At 38.9% G+C, this 23,140-nt stretch overlaps 1 protein-coding gene across 1 annotated transcript in view; it reads left to right on the top strand.

Moving 5' to 3' along the window:
• Window positions 1–6,955: 6,955 nt before the first annotated feature.
• Window positions 6,956–23,140, top strand: part of DDX60 (DExD/H-box helicase 60) — a 43,603-nt gene continuing 27,418 nt past the window's right edge. The window contains 16 exon segments of the mRNA XM_030491918.1: window positions 6,956–7,038; window positions 8,342–8,698; window positions 8,833–8,893; window positions 10,576–10,753; window positions 10,896–11,094; window positions 11,097–11,233; window positions 11,719–11,826; window positions 12,434–12,595; window positions 13,467–13,625; window positions 14,131–14,272; window positions 15,384–15,545; window positions 16,914–17,016; window positions 17,987–18,102; window positions 19,112–19,275; window positions 20,275–20,527; window positions 21,361–21,524. Of these exon segments, the coding sequence (XP_030347778.1) occupies window positions 8,350–8,698; window positions 8,833–8,893; window positions 10,576–10,753; window positions 10,896–11,094; window positions 11,097–11,233; window positions 11,719–11,826; window positions 12,434–12,595; window positions 13,467–13,625; window positions 14,131–14,272; window positions 15,384–15,545; window positions 16,914–17,016; window positions 17,987–18,102; window positions 19,112–19,275; window positions 20,275–20,527; window positions 21,361–21,524 (2,457 nt within the window). The 5' untranslated portion in view covers window positions 6,956–7,038; window positions 8,342–8,349.

Here is a 23,140-nt window from a genome sequence, read left to right on the forward strand (position 1 = left end):
GATTTGATTGTAGTGTATTTTCTTGTAGCTGTTACAAGCATAACTGTAAATTGTGTTTTTAGGTATCTCGTAATGCTTTCCCAGTTTTTTGCTGCTGTATTAAATGAGTACAACAGCAAAACAGAGAACTTTGGCTGGTTCCTATTGATTGGTTCTAGTATGGCTGATATGAAACCAGAATGCTGACTTCCTCTTTTAGAAATTGGTAAGTAAATATTCTATTTTTATACGCTGACATACAGTGTAACTTCAACAAACTGTTGCATGGATTGCAGGAAGATTTGAAGGGCCATCTGTGTGTTTGTGTGTGGGAAAGCATAATTTCATGTAATAACAGTTTATTGTGTCCTCCACCCAGTGCACCAGTAAGCATTTAGCTGCTGTTCCTGTGTTTGCATCCACTTGACAGTTTTACTCTGTGATAATCATGAGCTTGAAAGAGTAAGGCACATTTAGTGTGGTTAGCCTGTGAACTTGATGCATGTGTAGGATAGGAGTAATCAGAGATTTCAGGTGGCTGTTACAAATCATCTGTACTGAATTGGTACAACTGTATTTTGCTTATGGATAGAATTTAGCCCAATTCTTGGTGAATTTTCATTACGGCTTAAAACATACATGTTTAACACCAAAGCTAATTCAAATTTTTGAGCCCTATGTGTTGTGTTACATAAATTTTGCAGCTTGCCCATGCTGGCTGAGGAAAGAGGCTTGGAAGCAAAGTATAGAATTATAAGGGTAAATCTTTATTCATGCGCATGAGGCATCCCAGCCAAACTGGGACATGCCAAATGTGGTTTTATGCAGGTTTCTTATACCTTTCAGGTGTTTGGGTACAACACAATTTGACTAATCACGGACATATACATTACTGATTACTAAACACAGTAAAACTTTGCAAAGCAACTATGTTTCTGCAGTGTCATCATCTGTCAGCATTCTTGCTGCTTGTCCATTGATCCAGATGTCCCTGGAGTCCGCCTTGCTATAGGACTTATCTGTGACACCGGATGCTGGGAGGTTTCATAGGTGTGTTGGGGGGCTAGGATGCTAGCATTACGTTGAGTATCTAGAGGTGCTTTTTATCCTCCGTGAACAGCTCTAAAAAGCAAAGTCCTTATTTCCAGGGCTGGGCTGTCCTGCTGGTGCTTGTGGTGGAGTGGGCTGTGCCCTTTAGTTTGATTTACTTGAACGTGAACAATACCAAAGCCTCCAATAAAATTCCACTACCTCATTACATTGCAGTGTATAATGTAAACTAGTATATATTAACAAAGTTAATACGATTTCATACTGTAAAAACTGATTGATACAATAATTAGGGAAGGAAATTTTCAGGGAAGTCATGGGTACAGCCTTTTAAAATAGAGGTTTCTAAAGAAAGAAATAAAACTAGCTAAAAATACTCCTGTTTTCCCCTAAAAATATTCTCAGAATTGCGAAAAGGTTTGAATCTTTAAGAAACACCTACCCAAAATTACAGGTGGGTAGGATCAGAGACTCTGTATATACAAAGTGGAAAGATTTACCAGGGTGAAAAAGGATCTCAATCATTAAAAAATTTGCTGAAGAGCATGGCTGAATTTTTCTTTAATATAAAGTAAGACTTCAGGATTTTGGATGTTTTTCTGTAACTGCAAATTTATAGAGATAGTGCTTAAATAGCTCTAGTATGAGGAAGCTCTTTGCGTAGGTTGGAGAAGAATTGTGTGTGCAAACATGGCTACACCTACGTTTTATGTCATTTATATTTAGACTTCTCGGGTAGTGAATGTACTGACTCAGAAGTGGCATCTTAATGGGTTGTGATAATAGAAGAACAGCCATTTGCATGCTTGTCTGGAAATGATGGTAATTGCTTCTGCAGCAATTATTAGCTTATGCAGAAAGTGTCAATGCGGTATGTATGTAATTAAAAGGCTTATAAGGACACATTTCATAACCAAGATGGATATATTTCAGAAAATGCACATAGAATTCTATACATCATTTTATTACTGGTTTTGAGGATATTAATGTACTTGAAAAACGCATAGGGAATCTAATTTCAAAAGAGCCACATGAGAAAGGCATTCTTATTTTATGACAACAAAACCAACTTTTCTATTTGATGTCAAATTCCTTGTCTCTCCTTACACAAAGGATAAATGTAGCCACATGCAATTTAGGAATGATCAACAGATTTTATACCTGGAAAGCTCGTTTCGTGCCCTTAAATTTGATACTGTATCTCAGAGTGTCTTTTCTAGGAAAATGCTTGGGCTATTGAATATAAAGACTATAAATGTTCGTTTTCTGTCACTCGTAAGACTTTAACTTTTGATTCCTTCTGTAAAGCAGAATGAATCTTCTTCCTCTTCATATAATATTGTATTTGCAATCAGTGTGAATTTTTAACTAATGTCTTTAGATATTATTGGGGCTGAGCATGTGTCTCCATTAGGTATACAAACAAACACACATACCACACATACATATAGACACAGCTGGCCACATAGGTCAATAGAGTTGGAGAAACACTAAGCACTCACTGGCTGATCAGGAAGAACGCCCTTTAGTGGGGAAATACATACACTTATACATTGCAGATCCCACCTAACTGGGCCTGTGCACTTGGCCTGTCCAGTGGCTGGCCACAGATCCTGTTTTTTCCCAGTTGCCTCCTACACGGACACACATGCACATGGAAACAGGTCTCTCAGTTGAGCCTGAGACCTTATGGCCTAGCCAGTATTTGACCTGGACTCCCTGGTAGACAGCTCCTCCTGGGGTCTTGCCCTTAGAGACATGCATACCTGCCTCTCAGGCTGCTTCACCTGCTTGCTGGCAGGTCTGGCTTGATAGTCCCTAGGGACTGCATGCTGACTTTTACATACTCTTAGTCGCTCCTGCTTCTGGTTCCACAGACACATGGAGCACTGTGATCTGTGGTCCGATGGCAGTTCCTGGCACTCAGACCTCCATACCCACACTTGCACACAGATCAGGTAGTCTCTCAGCCAGGAAGGGGATTAGAAATGGAGTTTAATGAGCAGACAGCACAGGCTGTGCTGATTAGGTGCAGGTGCATGACTAGACAAGCATTCTGCCCATCAACCTGTGTACATGCAATCCCTCTAGTTTTCCATGATTTTTTGGCCTCTCTCTTCCCTGATATCTCCCTAGTTTCTTACATTCATATTCCTAGAAACTGAATTGAAAAGTATCAAAATCTAGCTGATCTGAAGACATTGAGCTGAGAGTTGGGGTTATTCAGCCTGGAGAAGAGAAGACTCTGGGGAGACCTTATCATGGCCTTTCAGTTCTTAAAAGGGGCCTATAAGAAAGATGGGGAAAGACTTTTTAGCAGGGCCTGTTGTGATAGTGTGAGGGGTGATGGTTTTAAACTAAAAGAGGGGAGATTCAGACTGGATGCGAGGAAAAAATTCTTTACAATGAGGGTGGTAGAATATTGGAACAGGTTGCCCAGAGAGGTGGTGGATGCACCATCCCTGGACACATTTAAGGCCAGGCTGGATGTGGTTCTGTGCAACCTGCTCATCGCAGGGGGCTTGGATTAGGTGACTTTTGATGGTCCCTTCCAACCCAAACTATTCTATGATTCTGAAACTTTAGCTTCATAGTAACTCTATTTTAACACTAAGCAAAGATTTTTTTCTTCTACATCAATGCATGTGCACTTTTAATTTTCTCTTTTAATTTTCCACCGTCTCTTTAACAGATCTCTGAGAAATGTGGTGAAAGTTCTACGCCTGGTATTAGACCAGACAAGCAGAGGCTTCCTTATGGTGTGGCCTTTACACTTATTACTGTTCAAAAAGTAATCAAATCATTACCAGATTTCTTATCAAGACTTTCTGTACTTTGTGTTGGTGCAGTAAGGTTAATGAAAGAAATTAAACCATTCAAATATGTAGTTTAATCTTCAGGTCCACAATTTCTCCCATTCAGACATGTTGTAGTTTTACTACCACCTGTATTGAATTTAGGGCTAGATTCCAGAACCAGTAGAGGCACAACTTATGCAAAATTTTAGTTTGTGCAATTATTTTTAAAGGAGAGGGCTTAACTTAGGATAGGTGGCTCCTGACAGCTTCAAGTAAGTGTTGGGGAAATTTTATTGTACCCCTTGAGGAGAATTAAATACACATTTGTGCTGAAGTATAAAGTGATTTAATGGACAAAGCATTGGACAGAGTCCTACTGGTGTAAGTGGTTCTACAGGGAGTCTGCAAAGATGTGGCATGAGCTGATTCCTTATCTGTGCATGCGCCAGCACCGCTCACATCATTACAAATCAATACTGTAGCATTTCTTAGTTTATCAACAAGGGAGTTGGTTCTCCCGTATATAGATTCATTCCACCTCTGGCCTTCCTGTTTCTGTTTAACGTGGTTCTGGAGTTAGGCTTTCCCACTGCCAGGACCAGGTCATTCCTCTGTCTCCAATTACTATTTCTGAGCAGTTGAAAATTGAATTTCACCTTCAGAAAGTGTCTCAAGTTAAAATTTCTGCAGCTGTTTTTCTGTACTAGATGCTTGATGATTTTAGGTACTCTGGTTGATGCTTGAAAAAATGGCTGTCTCAGATCTTCATCTCAAGCATCTATCTGTACCCCTTCTCTCTTTGCCTCATGCATTATGTAGAGAGATCTAAAAGAATGCGTGTGGTGGGTTGCCTGTGGCCAGCTGCCACATGCTTATGTAGCTCTTCTCTCCCTCCCTCAACAGGAGCGGTGAGAAAATAGGATGGAAAAGCTTGTGGGTCAACACATAGACAGGAGACTGCTTACCAGTTACCATCACAGGCAAACCAGATTCGACTGGGGGAAAAGGTAATTTTATTTATTAAAATAGATCTTGGTAGTGAGAAACAAAAAATAAAACTTGAACCAACACCTTCCCACCCTCACCCTCCCCTCCTCAAGTCAACTTCATTCCTTCATTCTCGACTCCTCTATCCTTCCCCATCCCCTAAGTGGTACAGGGGGAATAAGAGTTGCAGGTGTTAGCCAGGACACAACAGTTTTTCTTGACGCTTTGTCCCTTGTCCAGTGTGAGTCCTCTCCATAGGCTGCAGTCCTTCAGGATAAACCTGCTCCAATGTAGGCTTTCCACAGGCTGTGGTTCTTTCAGGACACATCCACCTGTTCCAGCATAGGGTCTTCCATGTGGGGGGCCTGACCTTGGTGTTTGTACTAATGCTCTCACTTTCCACCCCGCCACCATCACACTTCTGTCTGAGTGGTATTTTTGTTCATTCTTAAATAGATTTTCATGGAGGTGGCATCAGCTTCCTCAGGAAAGTGTTTGATCTGCCTTTTAGTCAGGTGAACAGCAGGCCTAAAATACACTTTTCTGAACCAAAATGCATTATCCAAACGGACAGAGAATTGAATCTAAACGTCTGTCTTCAGGACCTAACTGAAGTTATATTAATAACCTCTTGAAGTGCTGGGCTAAAGATCATCTCCCATTTAATTTGAGGAATAAAGGAAATGAAGGGTTCCAATTATTTCCCAGATTGTTACCTGCCACAGAAAGAGAAAGTGTGTTGAGAGGAGCAGGGGCTTATCTTGGCTAGCCAAACAAAACAATTCTGATATGCTGGAGCACTATGAGTGTGCTACTGTAAACGATAGTGTTTCCGGAATCTTTGTTCAGGTCTCAAAGGAAATGCAGGATATGGAAAAGACCTCTGATCTGCTTACAAGACAAGTGTTACATGTCAGTTGTCTGCCAGTGAGGCTGTCAAAAATTTACCTGGATCCCTGAGACTACTTACACGTGTAACCCCAGCGGTTTTCTGCGCTGTATCCTGCACAGGTATCTAAGCTAAAGAGGAGCAGGGCTGATCACTTCTTGGCAAGACAATTTGATACATAAACTCTGGGTTTCTAAGTATTGTTTCAACAGTATTGGGGTACCCAGGTTCCCTTGTGAATTGAGGCTTTGCAATTTTAAACTCAGTGATAGAGGTCCAGTACTGTTCCCACTAAATGGGAAATGTTCCCACATTTAGTGGGAACATTAGGGAACATTTGGGAACATTTAGTGGGAAAATGTTTTCCTACTTAAGGCAGCAGGCCGGTAGAAGAATAGGTTGTGGTGAATAAAGGGATGGAAATAGGAATTAGTATTTTCTCCACTGTATATGCAACCTGCATTAACAGTATGTTCTTAAGCAATGCAGGCTTAGTAGCTTTGGACCATCAGCTGAAGCTGCTGCGATTGAATAGCATCATTTGATGGAAGCAAGGAAATACTGGCTGTATGTTGCAGTATCGTGTTCAGCCACGCAGTTCTTTCAGCACCAGGAAACGAAACCTGAACTTGCCGGTCAGGCCGCCCCGCGCCGGGAATGGAAACCGAAAGCCGGTGGGACGGGCGGCGGGGCCTTGCACCGGGGCCGCCCGCCGGCGACGCCTTAAAGGCGGGTGGCGGCAGAACCCGGCCGGGCTGCGGAGCGGGCAGGGGCAGCAGGTACTGTCGCGGTCAGGCTCTGTTAGAAGCTGTGGTTACGGTTGCCTTTAGGCTGCGGTTTGAGGCTGAGACTGGGATTCGGATTAGGGCTGGAGTTGGGATTTGTTTTGGGGAGGGCGATGTGCTTGGGTTTAGGCTTGGTGCTGGAGCTGGGGCTTGCATTGGAGCTGCAGTTGGTTTAGGGCTGGAGAAGTGGCTGGACAGCATGCAGGGGGAGTTTGCGGACAGCAGGGGAGCACCCTTCGGGGTGGAGGGGCAACAGGGGTGCTGGCAGGATGTCAAAGCCACCTGGTTGCCGCTGCTCACACTGTAGCTTCAGGTACCTGAGATGTTAGTTCAGAAAAGCACGGATGTAGCAAAGTATTTAAGCCTTGCCTTTTCTTTTTTTTTTTTTTTTTGGGGGGGTTTTTTTTTGTTTTTTTTTTGTTTTTTTTTTTTTGTTTTGTTTTTTGTGGGGTTTTTTTTGTTGTTTTGAGAACATCTAACTTCACATTTTCAGATATGGAAAGTCACACTTGCTTAGGAGATTGCTGAAGTAGTGGTGGCCATTTCATAGGTAAGTGACAATTTCAGCATGCAGAAATAGACAATTCATCCCAGAATGGTGTTCTCGAGCCTTTGATGTAGCTTTTTCAATTTAGATAAGAAAGTGGAGAAAAGGCTCAGGTTTATTGCAGCCTTGACAAGAAGTACATATTCAGATACACAAAAGGTGGTTTTATGCAACTATATGTATATAAATAGTTACGTTGTGTGAAAATAGGTACTAAAGTTCAACTGCGAAGTGATGTTAAGCACACCACTGTAATATAGCACGCTGTACAGTATTTTACAAGTAGATAACAAAAATTATGTTTTTCTTTTGTTTTCTGTAACTTCATTTGGTAGGGGTTTAACACAAGGTGAAAATCAAAAAGAAATTGCAACTTAGTTTTGAGTTTGTGAAATCTGAAAAACAGAGGTTGCACTTTAGTTTCTTTTGTTAGTTTTTAAAGAAAGGTTATAGGACTAAAAAAGACATCTAAATAGTCCTTTTATGGTCTCAGGAAAAAGTATAAACATATCTATGGCATATGAATATTGCAATGGCAAATGCTACAACAATGCTGTACTCATGGATACAATACTGCATGAGGCCATTACCTGAGCAGAAACTAGGGGAAACTGAAGTTCATAAGAACTGATCTGATGTGGTAGGAACTGTGTAGGGTTATCCCAAGCTGCTTGTTCTTTTGCTCAAAGGAACTGAACATTGTGACCTTGTAAAGTGGGGTGTTACACTAACCATTACAGGTGAGTTGCTCACTCAAGATTTGAGAGAATCCTACCCTTGATGGGGAGGAAAGGAGTATAATCTAAAATGAATCTAAAAATAAAAAGTGGGATTGATACCAAGCAATGATTACCCCCATCACACAATGAAGATGTTGTGGCATGCCTAATTGCAACTAGACTAGTACGAATGTTGTGGGTACTTGCGGGTTGTGGGTTCAGGTCACTTGAACTGGGAAACATGGATCATTCCTTGGAGTGTGCCATGTAAATATAGCTAATACAGCAAATTATGACCAACCCCCCAAAGATCCTTTCAGGCAAAGCCCGAAATAGATATGTAATGCTCCTCTTCAGTAAATTTTAAGAAAGACAAAAGCTGATGTTTTCCTTATAAGTCATAAAAATATGTATTGAATTTTAAAGTGAATAAATGTCTCACAGGGATGTTCATGAAATGCTTTCTTTAAAGTTTTATTCCAGCATGATTAAGAAGTAGATAATTTAATGGTTGAAGCCTCAGAGCATACCATATTCCCTGAAAGTTACCTCTTGATTAATTAGAGTTTTCTTCTTTTGGATGCCAGGATCTGTGATGGATTTCAGGAAAGTTGTTCATAATGCTGCAGATGAGAATGCTCGAAATGACGATACGGATAGTGAGTATAGCGACAGTGAGAAAATTGGCTTCATTCCAAAAAAGGAGGATAAAGAAAGTGGGAGCACAAGTGACAGTGCTGAAGAGGATGAGTCTGGTGACAAAAGAGATGCAGCTGTTGAGCGAATGCTGAAAGAAGAGGAAGATAGAGAAAAAGAAGCTGAAGACATAGACTACAGTAAGGCTTACAGTATTGTGACAACTGAAGAAGTGACAGAGCAGGCATCGCAAACTGAAGGCGAGGCGTTCAGAATTCTCCATCATGAATGTGATTCCCAAAGTCCTGGTGAGGAGCTGTTATTAGCTTGTGCTCGTGTCCTTGGCTTTTATTGCAGTCTCTTAACTTTTGGCTCTTTTGTAATTAATAAATGAGTTATGGTTACATGGTTCTATCAATAACCATGTATGTGGTTATTTTAGGAGTAAGAAAATGTCTTGAATATCTGAGGCTACACATGTGGGCATCCCTATCAAGAGCTCAGTAAGTACAGTGGGATTCATGGAAAGAAATTTAATAAATGGTAATAAAAATGTTTTCTTTCAATTAAGTAGATGTCACAGTGTAGTACCCCTCAGAGAAAGAAGCTATGTGCTTATTCTCTGGATTTGTGGAAAATCAGGACACTGGAGGCATGCTTAGGATTCCATACTTCCTCCACATGAAGGAAGATTCCTAATATAACAGAAAGACTGCCCGAAGAGTAGGGACTGTCTGCACATTTTAGGAACTGATCTACAATTTTATCTGTTGCTACTTATTCTTTTTCAAATTATCTGTCATGCCTTTTTTGGGGGCATCTTTCCTCACATGGTTTAAGGCTACTACTTTTACAGTGTTTAAAACAGTTTTTCAATGATATTTTCCTTTTCATATATACCTTCTGTGGTTTTGTATGTCAGTTCTCATGCATGATCTGCATCTCCAGATTCTGATTCCTTTTCCTGCTTGATATGGAAAAGTATTAGCAGTAGTGCCATTCACATTGACAGTGAAATGTTGCCTCTGCGTTCTGGAGCTGAGTTGCTGAAGAGATTAGTATGAATTAAAGGCAGACAATTTACATGTATAAGATAGAAGTTTACACAGTTTTTGTTCATGGAAGGCTACTCATTGCATCAAATAACAAACTGGACCTGTAAACCAGAGGCTGATTTTCCCAGTGGAAAGGAAAGCTGGATCTTCTCAGGTGTGGATCCAAGGTGATGTGTATCAGGCATTTTTGACAGCCTTGAAGAAGACAAGCATGGTCTTACCATTATAGTATGGCTGTTCTCATAAATGCATTACTGTTGTAACAGACAGTGTAGTATGTAATAGACAAACACAAGAGCAGATAACCTTTACTAGAAGGTCTTGCCTCATCTTCATTTGGACCTGCAAAGTTCTTCTGAGTCCTTGGTCTGTCCTGGGCAAAACATTGTACCCATGGACTTTCATGGATTCTGAAGAGCTGTAGAACGCACTCAGTTCTCAGGATGTATTAAAAGCTACTGAGCTGCCGTCTGTTTATATTTGCCATCTCCAGTGCAAAGGATTTGTTTCAAGTTTGACCTAAGACTGGTTAATGTAGATTTTATCACCTTTCGTAGTTTTCTGGAACAGGAAGGGGATGAAGACTTCTTTTAATTCTTTAGTCTCTTGAAGGAATGTATTGTGATTGGATTCTTCTTGCTGCTAAGGTATTTTTCTTGCCATACACATTCCTTGGATGAGGGAGGTCGTTGTCATTGTCATGATAGTTGTTGATAACCCACTTGCCATTTTTAGCTGGAAACTCAGGGAGGAAGGTTCTCAAAATATATTTTGTGGTTATCTCCTGTGGGATATTCCTTAGAGCAGACAACACTTTCCGCATAAGTGGACAAGGACAAGAGGTGCCACAGGAGTCACAGAAGCTTCAGATACTACAAAAGTATCCCAAGTTGTAAAGGAGGCAATTACTAATACATTCAATACCTGAAAGGATTGCAAGCTATTTAGGACTAGCCTTAGACCCAAGAAAGATGGTTTGCTATTGATAAAATTAATACATTTAATCTTTAATTGATTTAATGAACAAAACCGTTTATTTTAAAATCTGTTAGTAAGCAAATTTCTTCTGTCTCATGTCCCTGACTTTTCTTGGACTAATGTTCTGTACGTGCTATTTCTTTTTCTTTCAGGTATGTCAGTCTGTTAAAAGACTTTGTTGAGTCTGAATTCTTTGTAATAGATGGGGATTCCTTACTACTTATGTTTTTAGATGAGACAACACACTATCTGAACTTCTTCTATCAAATTGAATGCTTCCTGCAGGATTTCACTGACAAAGGAGCAAAATATGTCATTGCTTTCTTCAAGGTACTGAACAAATAACATTTGTCTGCTGTTTAAACCACTGCACTCCTTCAAAAACATCTGCTTGATTCTAATCAGGATTAGGAAACTGCTCATTGTGTCAACAAAAGTAACCAAATAATTTCGTTGTTTTTATTTCCCACAGGATGCAGAACAGATGTACTTTCCGTATCCTCATTTTCTTTTCTTACGTACTGCATTAATAGAACACCTGAGGCATAACACAAGCATCACTGTTCATACAGAATTTTCCAATTGTTTATCATCCCAATGGGAGATTTTCCTGAAGAAAAGCTATCCTTACTTCATCATTGTATCTGACATAGGACTGAGCTCTCTCCAGACAATTTGTCTATTTTAATTGCTCATTCACTGTCAAAGAAAATCAACGTTGTGCTCACTTCAGGACAGGAGTATGATATTCTTAGAGTTTACGGATATCATGTTCAGAGTGTGTATAAGCACAGATTATTTTTTGTAAAGGTAAGTTACACAACTTCTTTGTCAGTTTGCAATAACAGTGTTAGTTCTCCTTAGCAGATTTAATGAAGATATCTCAGTGTAAGTATTTCACATACTAAAATTATAAAGCACTGATATGTGGCTCATTTTATGTTTCTCTGCTGGTCTTAAAATCCTGAACAGGCAAACATTGCAATTGATGGCAAATTCCTGCCGTGTTCTCTATCGTCTCATTTCACAATCCTGTTCACTTAAGATATGATAGTCTCAAATACAGCCTTTCCCCCATCTTCAGTATTACATGTCTTAGTTGACTTGTAATATGCCAGACAAAGACTAGCATCTAGGCCAGAGATATGATTTTATAAAAGATTTTATTTAGAACAGACGTTTCGTGGAGGCTGAAGATTAACATATATCTGAATGGTTTCCGTCTGGGGCTAGTAGTGCCTGGTGCATTGTATCTATTTACTTTTGCATATAACTTTGACTTCTGCACTTCTCAGCATGAACAAGATCTGCGATATGCCTATGGAAACCTAGTCAAGTACAAAAATCCATTCATGTGTCTATATGAACATTTCAAGCTGAGCCTGAAAAGCATACAACAAGAGGTAATTTGACCTCTTTGATCCTTTTTCTTTTTTCTCCTTGGGTTGGCTGTCTTCCTCCATTCCTCTACCCGAAATTCTCTCCTAGCCAGAACTGGGGACTCTCTTCCTTATGCTGAAGTGACACCCTGAGTCTGAGAAAGTCTCCTTTGTGCCCAGTCTTCTTCACAGCAGCTTGAAGCTGTTTCTTTCCTTAAAGTTCATTCAAGTAGGATGGTTCAGCTGGAAACCAATCAATGGGGTGCTGCTTAAGGGCAACTGGCTTGTAGAAGATGGTAACCAGCACATTTGGCAGAAATCACTATCTGGTCCAGCAAGCTGATTTTTTTCAGACCAGAGGATGAGGGCCTTGAGGGGCTGAAAAAGGGCCCTGGGCAGGTGGGAGGAGGCCCCAGGGATCAGGCAGAGACTGTCAGGGCTGTTGGTACCCTTGGGGACATGAAAAAAAAGGGCTATTTTTACTAATGTTTGTGCCCATTTTTCTTTCTGTAGTTTTCATATCCTTTTTTAACCTTCTCTGATGGAACTTAGTAAAGAATAAGACTTGTCCTTCTTTTTGTAATTTTTATTATAGCAGTTATGTGTGCTATTCATAATGTTATGACAACAGGTTCACCAGATTGTCTGTCTGTTGAAACAACTGTGGCCTGAAGGATCTGACATTCGGCGTGTGATCTGTGTCCTTGCTTGTGCTGTGGGATTAAAAATATACAGCAACATGTTGGAAAATGCAAATAATTCCATGGGAACAAAGAAAAAGCGATCAGCAAGAGTAAGAATTTTTTTAGATATCTTTTCAGCATAGTGACCATGTACATTTTGCTAGCAGAAGAGGTGGCTGTCCTAGATCTCAAGCTGAAGAGGGGCCCAGATGCTTCCTTTGTGACTACACTCTATAAGTGGTCTGGTTTAGGTAATTACTATGGCCACAGCTTTTCCAAAGGAGCATGGTCACTCTGTGGGCAGCACTGTGCGCCCTGACACAGTGACTGCTGCTGGGGAAAGCTTCACCTGAGGAGCAGTTATTTCCACAGGGAATTTTACCTTAGAAGGTAGTTGTGCTCATTGTTTTTCTTTTCCTAACACTCGGTGGCATACTGGCTTTTACAGAAAAATACACTTTTCCTCAAGGTAGCAAGATGTTTCAGATAAACACTTTTCTTTCTAGATGTCATGACATCATTTTTGAGGCTGTACTACAAGCCTTGTATTTTCATCAAGTTAACACAGATGCAATATGTCAGTAATATTTTGATAGACAATGTATTCGGTGGACTACAAGGGTAGCTACAAGTGGTTACCACACAGTGGTTACAAGCTGGATTTTTATACAGATTTTTTGCTATGCAGTTGAGAAAAGAATACAGACCTATATCTAGAGAGTAGCCTTTCCTCTTAAAATAGCATTTCTAGTCAGACACACTGACAGTTGTTTTTGTCTTGATTTTCATAGTCATATGCTTTTCAGAAAAGATTTTTTTTTTACATTATTAAGTGAATGTTCAATTTGACTTAAGTGTATCCACCAGTAATTACAATGCACAAATTGTTTAAAGATGTCAAAATTATTAGCTGCTTTAGAGGTGAACACAGTTAGTTTACTGAAGGATGTGGTTGACTTTTTATGTGTCATCTCTCAACAGGGAAGAAGTAAAGCCTTATCTCTAAAAGAAGCAGCTGACCTCTGTAGAATGCAGTGCCTTGCAGTGACTTTTCTTCTTCGTATGCCTCTTTCACAGAGAGCTCAGATTAGGATCATGAAATCATGCTGGACTAAGCAAGTTTTATCATTTATAAAAATGGTATGTGTAACACTTGTCTTACTTCCCCTGTCATCAGGTGCAGTTGTCAATTCAGTTTTCATTTTCCTTTATATGCTAATTTAGTCATTTGAGGAGATCAACGAGCATAATGTACCTGCTGGAAACAATCCTTACCCGGTTCAGGAATCTTGTGAGCCACAGATCAGTGGGGTTAGGAGAATGTTTGGGGCAATATCTTATACTTGACCTCTCCTTAGACCTCTCCAGTTAGAGAGCGTTAGTGTTCGCGTACTGGGCTAGGTGGACCTTTTGGTCTCATCCAGTATGAGAAGTGTGATGGCAGGCCTTTTTCTTGTTTGAAGTTGGTTATTCTAGTGCAGGAGAACAGTGAAGGCGGTTTCCTGATTGCAGAGAAGCCAAGTAACAGTGTGTTGTTTTTCCATGTCAGTAGAACCTAGGTAGTTAACCTTGCTTTGGAGATGCTGTGATCTCTCTGCATGAAAAGGTGCTCACTAGGAACTAATTGTTTTCTTTATTTTAACAGCAACAGTTGTGTATGCATTTTGCTCTGACACAGCTAAGCAATACAAATGATTGGAAATTGGATTTAACTTACCTGCCAGACTTATATGATGATTCACTGCTCATAAATCTTGCATATTATTATGAGGTCGAATACAATAAAGGTATTTATCTTTGAACAGTTTACTTTGTTACCTTTCTAACTTTAGTAAGCTGCAAAATGAGAATGAAACTGCTTGTAGAAGCAGAAATGAGCAGTTTTCTAATTACCCATGTAATAATGGATACATTTTATGGCATAATAAGGAAACTTTTTTCTATAGCCAAGTCTAGAAGATCACATGTGAAAGTGTCTTTCACCAGTACTCATTCAGAATACTTTACCATGTCCTGTCTTCGATGTACCACCTGTACTTACGCAGAGGAAGAGTGATATAGCATAGGCAGTAAGAGCTCTGGGTCACTGTTATTGAGTATTCTCAACCATTTGTTTTTTAGCCAGTTTTCTATCCATTTCATTTTGTCTTAGTGCAACACAGTCAGAATGGAAACCAGATACTATCCCTACTGTCACTGTGACATTGGATAATATCTTTAATTTCAGATGAGACTGGTTCAAACAAAATCATGTATTATAAATACGTGCATTTGGGAGCTGGAGCTTTAAGAACACCATTAGATGTGTTAAGATTCACAAAAAAGTTACAAGAGCTGACAGAGCAAGGAAGTAGGGGAAAAGATTTGTAGCAGATGTTCTTTCAGAGTAATTCCGTTTATCTGAAATCCTCTGGCATGAGTTTGTCTGATAGTAAACCAGAACACTTTCTTTATGTGTCTAGTCACAAGATGTCCTGTATGTACTTCAGTAAAGCAAGGGTAGAGGAATTTTTAAAGGAAATATAAATTAGGAATATGAAATGTAATACCTATTATTAGGCATGAAAAAGAAAGTTCAAGATCCTACCCTGCAGGAGGGTGAGAGAAACTCTTCTTTAGCTGTGAAGCTTGCAGACTTCTGCAGATAGTTTAAATCTGATGTTTTTGCCAAAACACATCTGTTTGGTACATTTACTTAGTTATACCTTGGGCTATTAAAAACTGTGAATGCATATCATTCTGTTCTAATTTGTTCTGACGACCAAAGGCATTGGATAAGACTGAAGTCTGTGTCTGATGCTGCATAGGTGAATAGGTAGGGTCTGTTTGAGGAAACTTAATTTTAAAGTGCCTTTTTTTTTTTTTTTCCCTTTCCCTCTTTCTTGCTTCCCTGTGCAGGATTAAAGTTCAAAAAGGAATTGGGGAAAGAAATGGAGGATGAATACCAATGTTTATGGGACACTGTAAGAAAATTGACTGTGAAATACTGTTTTGGAGATGCTTTCCCAATACGAAACACCTCCCAACCATTTCTTGATCAGCAACATACGTTTTTTAGAGGTACTGACAACTCCATGTATTAGAGAGTTAGAGGCATGATCCTTGTTTCTAACACTAGAAGTTCTAGCAGTAGTGATCTGATTTTATCCTGATCACAAATCTTATCCATGCTTCATGGATCCTCTCCTCCTTCTTTTCAATCCACTAGCAAAGCTTAATGCTGATGCCAAAATAAGTGTGACCAGGCCTTATAGGTGAAATTCTGGCTCTACAGTAGACAGCAGAAATATTGTTGCTGATTTCGGTAGGAATTGGGTTTAGTTCCATGATTGCTAACCCAAATCTATTGTATGTATTGTAAAAAAACATTAGGATAAGTGTAATACAAATAATAGTAAAAAGCAAAATAATTACTCATAATTAAGGTAACTATTATCCTGCAGGAAGAATGCCTCTGAAGAACATCTTTGTGTATGTCGATGTTATACAGATATTGGGCATGAGAGCAGCAAACTAAGTGAAATAAACAATTGTTGCCCTAATGGCAGGAGTCCAGCCATCACTGTAGCTCATATTGCAGTCCCTGAGGACTGTAAAAATGTGGCTTGCCCATAAGTGTGTTAAATTAAACCACCATCCTGTTTAGTAGCCTGTAATTGGAGAAGTGCAAAGTTGGCTCAGAGATTATTTTCTTCCCTCACTTACAAGATCTGTTCTGAATATCTGAAAGGAGTAGGTAAAGATTTTTGCCTGATATCTGACATTTCTTGAGAACCAGTTTTGTTACAATCTTCAAAAGTTTGGTTTTATCTTTAGAAGGAAATTCAGTAAAAGCTGGAATATAATTCTACTTAAGTTTGTGGGTATTCTTCTGCTAGTTTCAAAGATGTCAAGGGGGCAAAGTGGGTTCTCGTGGGCAAGAAACCACCCAGTTTCTTTGTTATCTGTGGGATATTAAGACCTCTTCTGGCACAGCATTTGTGTTGCCCATTTCTGTCTCTCCTTTTGACACCCTGGAGACTGAAGTTGTGGCAAGACTTCAAATGTGGGACGGATGAACATTTCATCTCCAGTCATCTAGTGCAAGTGCAGTTGAAGGTGCATATTTAGGAGACTATGGTCTTTATGGAATCAGTGCAGAAAGTGGATGCCTGTGAGATGGGATAGGTTGTAGTGTTTGAAAAGTTAGTGTGGTGTCTAAAATGGATCATGAGAATATCTGCTTGGAAGCATGATGATGTCTGCTTCTTTCTTCTTTCCGTGTTCGAGAAGAAACAGGAAAAGGGGAATTAGTGAAGTGCTGCTCACTTGTAGCAAATTTTGCTTTATAGACTTTATACTGTCACTTGACAGAATTTTCAAGTATAATATGCAATTATATATATTCTTAACTAAACAATATTAATTATTCTTTTTTACACTGTAAAGAGTATGAAGGAAAAATTCCTAACATTGGACTAATTTCAGTGGAATCTGATCTTGTTGAAGATTATGCTGGAGATGTTTTGAAAGACCTACCTGTTTTAAAAAGGTACATATAGGAGTTTTATTCTAGTGAAATAACATATGTGCTTATTTTCTTCTTCCCTGCGCTTTACATCCATATTATACTCAATTTGGACAGATGTAGAAGTTCTTTTGCTATGACTGGGTAAAATTTCACATTTACATGTATTGCCAACAGATTCAGAACAAGAATGGAGAAGAGTCAGTATGTCCATATTTTCTTATGCTCTTATTCGCATTATAGTCTTTTGATTCTTATTTTATATTTTGGAACTGTTTTTCTAAATGTACAATTTGTCTTTGAAAGGCCTTATTCTAAATTGCAAAGTTCAGATTAATTTCAGGAAAAGGCAAACACTAAATGAAAATACTGGAAAAGTAAGAAGAGAGTATCCTTTACATCTGCTCTGCTACTTGTGGAACTGGTTTCTGTGCTGCACAATGAGTGTTTTTTAGGCAGCATGCAAGTTATCTAGTTGCCTTGCATTTTGTGATTAATCTGTATGAAAATAAGTGACAAACTGGGGTTTTACTTTGTTTGTTAGTAATTCTTTCTGAAAAACTGAGGGAAGAGGAGCCCTAGAAAGCTGGATAATATTCAGGGATCACCTTCTCCAAGCTCAGGAGCAATGCATCCTCACAAAGAGGAAGGTTGCCCAGAGAAGTTGTGGATGCCGCATCCCTGGAAGTGTTTAAGGCCAGGTTGGATGGGGTGTTGAGCAATCTGGTCTAGTGAAGGGTGTCCCTGGCCATGGCAGGGGGGTTGGAACTAGATGATCCTAAAGGTTCCTTCCAACCCAAACCATTCTATGATTTCAATATATTGACACAATATATTTGGTGTAGAATTAAACCCTATGTTGGTTTTCTGCCACAGTAAAATTGTGTTTTGATAAATATCCTTGTGTGTGTGTGTGTTTTGAATGTTTCATTAGAGATGCCAGAAGATGCTTATCTGTTTAATGTTTGCTCTGTTTAATGTTTGTATATTTCAGCAATGATCCTGCAGTTACTTCACTTATTAAACACAAGGAATTTGATGAGCTTCGTCACTGGCATTCTGGCAGACCTTTGACTGAGGAATATGAGCGAGTACGGTGCACTGCTGATGGTAAGAAAAACTAACACAAAGCCCACGTGCCTGTGTTGGCTAGAACAATATCGTAAACGTTACTGTGGTCTTGGAAAAGGACTTATTTCAGAGAATAGTTGCAGCTCTACAAATACTTGTCAGACCGGAGCTACTGCAGTAACTAAACTACACTTAAGCTGATGTGCCTGTGCATTGTGTGTATGCATTGTGTATTATCTTAAATAGGTCTAACAAGTATAACAGAATGAACACTTGGGGTAAGATGTTCATGATACATTCCCATGTGCTTATCTTTCTGACTGGATGATTTTTTGCATTCTTCTGTGCACTGTGATTTCAATGGGAAGTTTAGAGAGTGTAACCTGTGGAATAGTAGCTAGAGCACCTTCTGTAATGTTGGAGTTCAGGGGTTATGTCCATCTATTCCAGCTGAAAAGAGGGCCCTCTCTCTCCTGTACATGAATGCTCTGAGTGCTGGCATGTGCCATTTCAGTCTGTCTCGTGAAAAACAGATCAGAAACTGACTCATCATTTTGATTTTTAGGGCAGAGAGAAATACCTAGGCTTGAGTGCAGGAATATTCATGTGCTCAGTTCAGTATCTTCCATTGGCTAGCATACATGTTCTTCCAGAAGCTTTATTTATTTATGCTTTGATGATGGACTCTTGTTTTTGTGGGGAAGACATCTGTTTCTGATCATCTGAATCGCCTTTGGAAGACACCTTCCTGTTTTCACAAACTGTGTGAGAAGCCTAGGCATATAGTTATAATAGTTATAATTTCTTTCCAGGCATCCTGCTTGTGAAGTTTTCCAATATTTTAAATGCATGCCTATCTCTCAGATAATTCAAAGTACTATTGGATTTCAGTGAGTCTTAGTAGCCAACCTCTTTCAAAATGTGGTTTTGGCCTTTAGGTCAATGAGGAAATTTAAGGAAATTTATCCATTGCCCAGTTATCTTTTCTTGGAAATAGATTAGGCTGGAGTTCTGTCAGAGTGTTTCTCAATCAATTATATGTTTGCAGCGAAATCCAAAGGTCCAGCAGAAAGAAGACAAATTCAGAAGTTACAGGCTTTTCGTCATTTTTACGGGAGCACTTTGGAAGACGCCACTTCAAAACTTATTGTTCATCAAGAGGATGTGTCAGGGAGTGCTGATGCTGCTGTCAAGAAGACCCAAAAGAAGCATGTGAGTATATTCAAGTTGCCCTTTCCAAATCTTTTTTCTCTTATCCAGGAAAGGATTTCTACTATATGAGTCCCACGGCTGAAGTTTTATGTTCTCAATGCACTGGGAGTTCTTGGTTGAAGAGATTTAAATTGCCTTTGTACTTCAAATTTAATTAGCTAATTGCAAAATGTGTTTTCATTCCTAGTTAGGATTAGCCATGAGTGATTATATTTTAACAGGCAGAAGTAAATAAAAACCAAATAAATAAATACAGTCCTCTGTAAAGGCTGAGAGGTTTTGGCTCATGGCCAATATTATAATGTGGAGTGAAAGAAAATGAGGTTAATGAATTTAATTTCACTTTAAGAAACTGTTGAGGAATACAGGAAGAAACATTATTCAATTATTTATTTCCCTGCATTATTTGGAAACATTCTCTGTGAAAGATCCTTTAGATATTGCAGTTAATCCTAACTAGGTGAACATTTTCAGACATCACAGGGTTTGTAGAATGTACTTGCATACTCATGAACAACAAATACTGAACAATAGTAACTTGAGTACTATTTCACAATAGCCTGTACTATGGATTATAGATTATGGCCTGTTTAATTACCTGTAAAAGTCTGTATATAAAATAATTTTGTTAACTTCAAGTAGCGCTGAATGCTTAATTTTATTTAATTTATTGAAAAGCATCTCAATATAATCAGAATCACCTATGTATAAAGTAAGACAACTGCTATTTTATTTTTCCACATTTGTGCTTTTTTATACTGTTTGTGAAGCTTTATACCGACTTAAAATTAAGCTTTTTTTGAGGAACATATATTGGGATTCAGAAATTGTATCTCCTTCAAAATGAAGTACTAATTTAAATGATTCACAAAACACAATGCATCACACAGATTAATTGGAAACTATGTTGTACCTGCTCTGAGTTTATGGCTTAGCTTTTTTTAATGATGCTTGCACACAATGATGATTAGTAATAAATATTTTCCTTTTATTGGGTAGAAAAGTAAAGTGGAAAAAATTGCAGAGGAAAACACCAGGCGATTAAGAGCTAAGGAAGAAAAGAAAGAAGAGGAGCAATGGAAAGCCTTGTGTATACCAACTGAAAAAGAAATAAAAGCAGATGTGACTGCTGGAATAAGTAAATTGGAGAAGTTTCTCAAGGCTCTTAAAAGTAAATCTGTGAAGTTCAGTGTAGAAATGACAGGACTGTCTGCCTGTTTAGAAGCGTGGAAGGAACACTGCAAAACACAAGGTGTGATAGCCAAATTCATGTTCATTATTCAGCTTCCACACCCTTTCACCAAGAGTGACTGACTTTGGACATTCTCAGCTGGAATAAAGATGTGTAAATACAGCCCTCTTTCAGTAGCATGGAAGGTGGTTTTAAGTATTAACAGGCTCTGGCCCGCTTTTGCAATTTGAAGATCCTTTGAGTCAGCTGTAAAGTAGTCAATGAACTTAGATTGTAGGTGTTTTCTGGTTTTGCTTTGTAGACATTGCATACATAATTTATCTTATTGTATTTATCTTTAATGATTATGTATCATGCACACTAAAATACATCTATATTGCAGAGGATTGTTTAATTAGCTGAGGTTGTTAGCTCACAGTCTGATGACAATTTGTACAGAGATCTGTGCTGCCATGGTTAGTGGCCTCCTGTTTCACCAGAATTAGCTTGTTCAGTCCATACACTCAGCCAGGAGGGTCAAACAGACACTGCTTTAAATGTGTTGGGGAGAGTTGTAAACACTGGAGTGAAATATGTTGCTAATAAGTTTGAGTGACAAATGTGTCGGTCAGGAAGGTGAAATGGGGGAGCTCAGTTATTGCATGGATGTCAGAAGTAGAACTTCTTTTTATAGCTGAGTGTGCAGAAGCAGATAGAATTATTTGGGTGCTTGGTCTTCAGTAGCACTGCTTTTTAGAGGTGGGTTTTCTTTAAATAAAATTCATTTTTTCATTGTCATAAATTTGTTTGGATGGATGAGGTCTGTCCTTAAAAATACCTAATATTGGAAAATTCCCAATGATAGGATCAGCTCCCAGATATCTGTAGGCTCTTTTTTTTTTTTCCTTTGTAAGGCAGCAAAGATAAAGATTTAAGCAAAGCTGTTCAAGTCATGAGGAGACTTCATATTCTCCTTGAAAAATATCAAGATATGTTGGAGAAACCACATCTAGAAAAGCTGACCAGATGTCTTAGATATCTTGGATTTGAGAATTTGGCATGCTCCCTATCTGGCCAGGTAAGTTTGTAGACTCTAATGGTTCTCCTATAACTGGATCTGTGGCTGAATATCAACAGTTTTTCTTAAGCATTGAGTAGTGTGTAGAAGATCTGTATTGGGCTTATTTTATCTTTTATTGTGCCATAGATTTAGGAATATCTATTCTTGCTTAAGATACTAATCTTTTTTAGTTCCAGGGATCATTTCTCTCCTTGACAAGAGAGCTAGCTGGCACAGTAGAGCACTTCCCTTTTAGTAAACAGAACTTTGTACAGCTGCAAAGACACCCCTTGAAACAAACATGCATTAATATTTGCTCTAGTTATATCTGCCTGAGGCCTTAGACATCTCTGAGAGGTACCTGCTGTTCAATTCATCACATCAGCTGAACTCTGCATGTTAAAAATAACTCTTAAAGGCTAAAAGATGAGCAGCTGCTCTCTAAGTGGCCCAAATGTGCTACTTTAGAGAAGGAAATCTTTGAGGCTGCAGTAGATGAAAACTATTTTGTTTGTTTTCGTCAGTTATGGTATTACTGATTACCTCTGAAGGTAACCGTTTTAGATACTACATTGCTTGTCCTTCCTAGCACAGCTGAGACCACCAGTAGCTATACTGAATGTGGCTCAGAAGTAATTTCTCTAAGGATTGACCTTTTGCTTTTCTGCGTGTTAGCAACCTGCCCACTGGCTGATTTAATGTTTAGAGTGGTTTGACATCTTTCTTGGTAGGGAGAGGGGATGCTAAAGTGGCTCTCAGGCAGAAGAGGTAGGGTGTAACTCACAACCTGCAGAATATGAATCAATAGCAAAAGGACAGAAGACTGTAGTGAACTGTAAAACCAATACCAGTCACTTCAGTGTCTCATTTTTCAGGCACAGTAGAGTTCAGAATTTTTTGAAGCTTGTTTCTGAAAAGTGTTTATCATCCTTCCTTGAGGATCAGGACTAAGGTGAGGGAGGAGGTGATTTCTTTTGTAAGAAACTTTCTTCTGTTGAAGCATGGAAATTATTTGTCTCTTTCTATGTGAATTCAGCTAGCGTATGGTGATTGTTTGCGCTTGGCAACATAGTTATTTTAAGGGTGTTTGGTGCCCCAAGTAAATTATATTTCAGGATTTAGGATCTGAGGTCTCAAAAGGTCTATTGTAAAGGTTTGTGGTGATAGAAAGGGTATGTTGGCAAGTTTAATGTCTTGCTTAGAAGGGCTGAACATCAGTCAGTGGATTTTGGACCTACTTTTGCTTTTGCAGCTACTTGTTTCTGATGATTAATTTTGCAAAGTTGGGGGAATTTTAGGAATAACTGTAAACATTTCTTTCAAGAAATTGAATAAGTTTTGAAATCTCCATCCTTGGAGATAGTAAAATCTCAGCTGAACACAGCCCTGAGTGACCTGGTCTAATCGCATCTGCTTCTAGCAGTGAGTTGGATTAATTTACATCCAGACATCCCTGACAACCTAAATTATTATGTGATTCTCTCATCTTTTAATGTATGTTGTACATGTAATGCTTTTCTATAGAGATTTCAGAATCAGTTGTTGTAACTAGGCGTGTCCATGAATATTAAATTTGGTATGTCTTAGGGTATACAGGCATTGTTTAAAAATATAGTGCTAGATGAAATCTGGGC

This window comes from Strigops habroptila, chromosome 7 (assembly GCF_004027225.2).
Source record: "Strigops habroptila isolate Jane chromosome 7, bStrHab1.2.pri, whole genome shotgun sequence".
Classification (NCBI taxonomy): Eukaryota; Metazoa; Chordata; class Aves; order Psittaciformes; family Psittacidae; genus Strigops; species Strigops habroptila.